Source organism: Fundulus heteroclitus, chromosome 2 (genome assembly GCF_011125445.2).
Source record: "Fundulus heteroclitus isolate FHET01 chromosome 2, MU-UCD_Fhet_4.1, whole genome shotgun sequence".
NCBI lineage: Eukaryota > Metazoa > Chordata > Actinopteri > Cyprinodontiformes > Fundulidae > Fundulus > Fundulus heteroclitus.
Window position 1 is genome coordinate 14,291,232 of NC_046362.1, and position 5,663 is coordinate 14,296,894.

General features: G+C 41.2%; 1 protein-coding gene across 1 annotated transcript in view; it reads left to right on the forward strand.

Annotated features, from left to right (window-relative positions):
* ap4e1 (adaptor related protein complex 4 subunit epsilon 1) overlaps positions 1–5,461 on the forward strand; it is a 16,641-nt gene extending 11,180 nt beyond the window's left edge. Inside the window, exons 17-21 of the mRNA XM_012880350.3 lie at positions 18–261; positions 1,575–2,087; positions 2,183–2,373; positions 2,449–2,609; positions 3,848–5,461. Coding sequence (XP_012735804.2) covers positions 18–261; positions 1,575–2,087; positions 2,183–2,373; positions 2,449–2,609; positions 3,848–4,008 — 1,270 coding nt within the window. The 3' untranslated portion in view covers positions 4,009–5,461. The remainder of the gene's footprint in view (positions 1–17; positions 262–1,574; positions 2,088–2,182; positions 2,374–2,448; positions 2,610–3,847) is intronic.
* The last annotated feature ends 202 nt before the right edge of the window (positions 5,462–5,663 follow it).

The following is a 5,663-nucleotide window of genomic DNA, read 5'->3' on the forward strand; positions in this document are numbered from 1 at the left end:
CTCTTGTGGTGGTTCAGCTCTGCAGCTTTGAAGCTGGATGGTGTGAAGAGGCTCTGGGGCAGAGATGGCTATCTGGCCAAGAAGGAAACTGCTGAAGAAGCTCCTCAGGTGGAGGCCGCCAGCCCGGTGCGGTCCCCCAGCCAGCGGGGCGACACCGACGGCTCCGTCAGTCAAACACCAACCCCTGAATGTGATCAGGAGAAACAGCAGCTGGCGTCCTCGCTGTTTGTGGGTCTGGCCACCCATAGCTCCGTGTCTCTGGTGAGCTGATGCAGGAACCGCACACAAATGGATGTCAGTGGGTGCAGACGACAGGAAGATCCCTCTTTGTGTTCGTTCATTTGATCGGGAGATAAAAACCTGCTTCATATACCCAGAGACAACGAGACAGTTTCCAAACCCGCATTGAAAAACTTTAATTTCTTCATACAAGTTAGTTCAGTTCACCTGACTTTAGGGGTACCCTTAAGAAGAGGCGAACACTGGACCATGTTCTGCTTGAGATAAGAGGGACGAGTCCTTCACTGCAAAAATAGACCTAAAAATAACAATTTTTTTCTTTAAATCAAAGTATTTTTCCTTGATTTGAGTAGATAAATAGGACTATTTGCCAATGGAATAAGATTTTTGCACTTAAAACAGGAACAATTCATCTCCATCACCTTATTTCAAGTGCAGTATTTCTTAATTATCTTATTTCAGTGGTACAAATACTCATTCCATTGGCAAATAATTTTATTTACCTGCTCAAATCAAGGGCAAATACATTCATTTCAAGAAAATTGTACCTATTTTTAGTTCTCTTTTTGCAGTGTTCAGGCTGAATTTCAAAAAATTGAGTAGACGAAGAAATTTCCATTAAAATTAATATATGAATGACGTTGTCTCTATACGGCATGTCCTGCATTTTAGTGCCTGCATCCCCACTTTAAGGGGGTGGGGTTCATCACTTAAGTTGGAGCTGTGGTCCTCTGCAGGTCTTTGCTATATGAAGACTTTGGGTTAGGCTGAGATTCACCACCCGGCTTCCCTGACTGCAAAAAGGGAACTAAAAGTAAGTACAATTTTCTTGAAATTAGTATATTTTTCCTTGATTTGAACAGCTTAATAAGATTATTTGCCAATGGGGTGAGTATTTTTACACCTAAAATAAGATTATTAGCTATTCTGCACTTGAAATAAGATGATGAAGATGAATTGTTCCTACTTTAAGTGCAACAATCTTATTCCATTGGCAAATAGTATTATTTACCTGCTCAAATCAAGGAAAAATACAAACATTTCAAGAAAATTGTACTTACTTTGAGTTCCCTTTTTGCAGTGCTGACTGCTGGTTTATTCCTGACCTTTTGTTTATGCTTTACTAGTTTACCGCTCCTAGACGCCAGTGAGAAAGATAAAACCTAGCTCTGTGAAATCACGCCGATCAAATTCAAACTAATGTAAAAGAAGAAAAATACTCGATTATTTAAATGATGCTCGCTAAAATCTGAACCTGAAAGAAGTAAGCCATACTAATATGTAGTGAATTCATGGAAATGTGCACTGGAGCCTAATTGTTCTTCCTCTGCCAGATGGGGAAGTCTGAGCCAACATCCCAGCGTTTCAGAAGAAAACCCAAAGCTTCAGGGAGCAGCGAGCCAATGAGCAACCCCCTCGCCTCGCCCTCCGATGGTGCCGATAACGTGCTGCCTCAGAACCTGCTGGACTCGCCGGACCTGGACGTTTCCTCGCCTGAACAGACACACGGACTCCCCCGGGACCCCGCTACTCCGAACGGCTCCTGCAGCGCAGAGGAAGAGTCAGCTGACCCGATGGCCGGCGCTCCTCCTCTCGTCCCAGCTGAACCTTCTGCGCACGGAGACCCGGACAGGTCCAGAGACTCGTGTCTCTCCTCACATCTTCCAGCGGAGCTTTCTGCTCTGTCTCACTCTGAAATCACTTCGCTGTGCTCCAACCAAAGCCTGGATGTCTCCGCCTGCCACGTGCAGAGGGAGGACTCGGTGGTGCTTGTTGTCTTCGTCTCCAACCGCTCAGACTTTTGCCTTCAGCAGATGCGACTGCAGGTCCAGTCTGAAGAGCTGGAGGTGCGTTATGAAGCAGAAACCTAATAAAGGGTTCCACCCGTACACCTTTTTATGAATATAACGCCGTGTTGTTGTGATTGTTCCCGTGTCTGAAGGTATCCTGTGCGAGCGACTGTCCCTCAGAGGAGCTGAAAAGCCACAGTGTAGCAGTGTGTCAGTATTTGCTAACGGTAAAGAGACCCTCCGTTCACTTTGATCTGTGTGCAACGATATCCTGGCAGCTGCCTGCTGGGTCGCCGCAGACAGCGCCGTTCTCATACAAGCTTCCTCTAACAGGCTTCATCAGGTGAGGGTATTACTGAGCTCTGGTGGTAAAACGTGGCTCCGCGGTGATTTAATTAATCGACTGTGTTCTCTGCAGAGCGTTGAGGCTGTCCACCGAGGAGTACGGCGCCATGTGGCTGGCCTACTCGCACGACACCAAGCTGAATCTGACGCTGATAGACGACGACCAGGATCCCCTCGCAGCTACGCTCCATGTACTGAAGAGAGAGCTTCAGCTTCATGTGGTGGAAATTATAGGTAAAGCTTGTTTCTTGGTCAGACTCTGTTATAAATGCTTAAAAAACGCAACACAAGCAGTTGACAATCACACACGTTTGCTCCTTCTTTGCGTTTTGCATGTCTAGTTTGCTTCACACCCTGGAGTTGAAATGGATTGAGAGTTTGCAGCATTTCTCTTACATAGCTGCATGTTTGAAGATGTGTTAATTTTTTATTGTGAAGTAAAGAATAAAAAGGACAAAATACCAAATACCAGAACACTACTCCGTCCATAACTGTTCACCCCCCCCCAAAGTTAGTCTTTTTATAGCCATTTTTAGTGTCTTCAGATCAGTCTCTACACATCAAAAACAGAACTAAGAATAAGTCAAATTTCCTTCAAGTGAGTGTATTTGTATATATATATATATATATATATATATATATATATATATATATATATATATATATATATATATATATATATATATATATATATATATACTGCACTTTAAATAAGATGTTGGAGATGATTTGTTCCTATTTTAAATGCAAACATCTTAGATCATCTTTACCTGCTCAAAGGACAGACAAATACATTCACTTCAAGGACATGTTACTTATTTTTAGCTCCGTTTTTGCAGTGTATGAGCTCGCCTAATTTTGCTACTAGGATTTTTGTCCATCTCTTAAAGCAAAACTTCATCACGCTGGATGGTTTTTACTTGTGAACTGTAATCTTTAAGTCACTTGGATCCACAGATTTCAATGGGTTAGACGTTTGGACTTTGACTAGGCCATTCTAACACATTTAAATGTTTCCCCTGAAGCCACTCTAGTGTTGCTTTAGCAGCATGTTTCAGGTCGTTGTCCTGTTGGAAGGTGAAACTCCGTCCAGAATACCCCTATAATGGCACCATCCATAAAGTTCAATATTTCTTCAGCTTTTCTGATACCAGATGATGTTTGATTCCTTAAACAATCTGACTACTTTTGAAATAATTGTGTGTGCTCCCATTATTTAACCTTACGGGTCATCATTATTGTTCTTTTGTGTGGGTACCAGGCTTGCTTCTACATGTGCTGCATGCAGTCATTGAAGTATGAATAAACAACTGTGTAGTAAAACCGTGTAAAATATGCTTTGATGGTAATAATTAAGATTTATCACATAAAATAAAGGAATGGAGCAAGTATTTTAATTAAAAAAACCAAGCTCGTATATAACACAGTCACTGTTGTTCCTGGTGTGTGACGTTCCTGGCTGTTTCACTCAGGTGTGGAAGCGATTGTAGCTTGCTGCCTGCAGCAGGATCAGCCATGCCTCATGCACTGTCGCGTGCATGCCGGCATGCTGGCCGTCTGGCTGCGCTCCCCTGTCCCCGACCTGCCCGACTGCCTCCTCTACCACTGTCAGAGAGCCCTGCAGGAGCCCTGAGGTCCTCAGCTGCAGCACCGTCTCAACTCCACACAGCCCTCCGGCACTGAACAAAGAGATAAAGGGAGCTGCAGGACATACCGGCACCAGCTGCTTTCATTTCATGTCTTTCATTTGCTGGCTGTTGCTGTTTCATTTGTTCACAGATGATTGGAAATAATGGAAAAGACGTGGCGGGTAATGAGCTCAGGGCTTAGTGTGTGTTTTAAATGACACTATTGTCTTAAAAATATAGTATTATAACCGCTGTTTAAGCAAGTCTTCTTTTTCGAAGATGAATAAAGTCAAAAACTGCAATTGTACTCTCCTCTTAAAACTAATTTTAATAGCATCAAACTAAAACACAAGATTTTATTTCACCTTTGGTTTCTATGTTCTGATTTCTGATTCTTAACCCAGGTTCTTAAAATTAGCTTCACTTCTGTGGCTCCAACCGTCGCGACTAAAAAAAACTCCACAAAGGATGATAAATAAATGTAGTTTGTTCTCCTGATGAGCTGCAGGGAAACACAAAGAGTTTTCTTTAGTATATTTCTGTAGGGTCTGGCTCATATGACGCACATATGTGGCAGAGATCAGGGCTTTATGTGCGGTCGTGCTTCAGGCATCCATGTTTAGTTGCTATTTTTGTGAGCTATATTTTCATTAACGCTTGAGAAATTATTTAATATAATTGCTTTAGACCTGTCTTCCGAGTCTATTACACTAGCTCATTCACATAAGTTGTGACCCCTGCACTATTTTTGGAGGATTATGTAAAGGAAAAGCAAAAAATAGTGGAAATTTAAAGGGACTCTAGAAATTGTTTTATCTAATAGCAAAGTTCTGATTTTAAATTGCTGTCTCTAAAAAGAAACAAGGCCACTCTGAAATTTGGGAAAGTTAAAAAGAGGATTTTATTTATATTACTTTAAGTTTACTTTATGATGTCATTAATATTCCTTTGTTTGGAAAATCAATGGTTCATGTTCTCTGAGCTCCTAACATACACATAATGTTTTTTCATAGCAATTCGTTGCTATTGTTGCTTTTTATGTGACATTATCATCTATGCACTCATGGATTTCTGTTAAACCTGGCAAATGGTTTCACATTTGTATGTTTTTTTTTTAATGCATTCAGTATTGAAAATATATTTATTTAGTTTGCTTTTTAAATACTTTATATTAATTTCACTAAAGCACAGGAAACCTCTGTGCTTCATGTGCTGATTGGCTGCTCTGTGAGTTTCTTTTTTCTTTTTTTTTTGCGGGGGTTTGATCTATTAATCATGTCTTACGCACTGATTTAGAGCTGAACAGCGTTTGTAAAACTAAAACCTTATGCCTTATGTTCTAATGCCAAGACGGCATGTTTCATTTGTGCCTGTGGTACAGAGAAGAGTCCTCGTTCCTTGGAGTGCTTGTCACTACATTCTGGGAATATATGAATAAATGCGACACTTGGAAATGGACCAGATGTTGTTGCTTTTATTTAAGGATAAATCCACAAATGATGTGTTTTATTCATATGTAATAAGCAAAAAGCAGTGTATGATATTAGGCTGCAGCTGGACTAAATTAGGGGGGATATATAGGTGTAAAGGCAATATGCAATATGATAATTACAGCAGCCAGAGCAACATTTTGCTGGTTGTGGTGCTGAAAATCACAAGG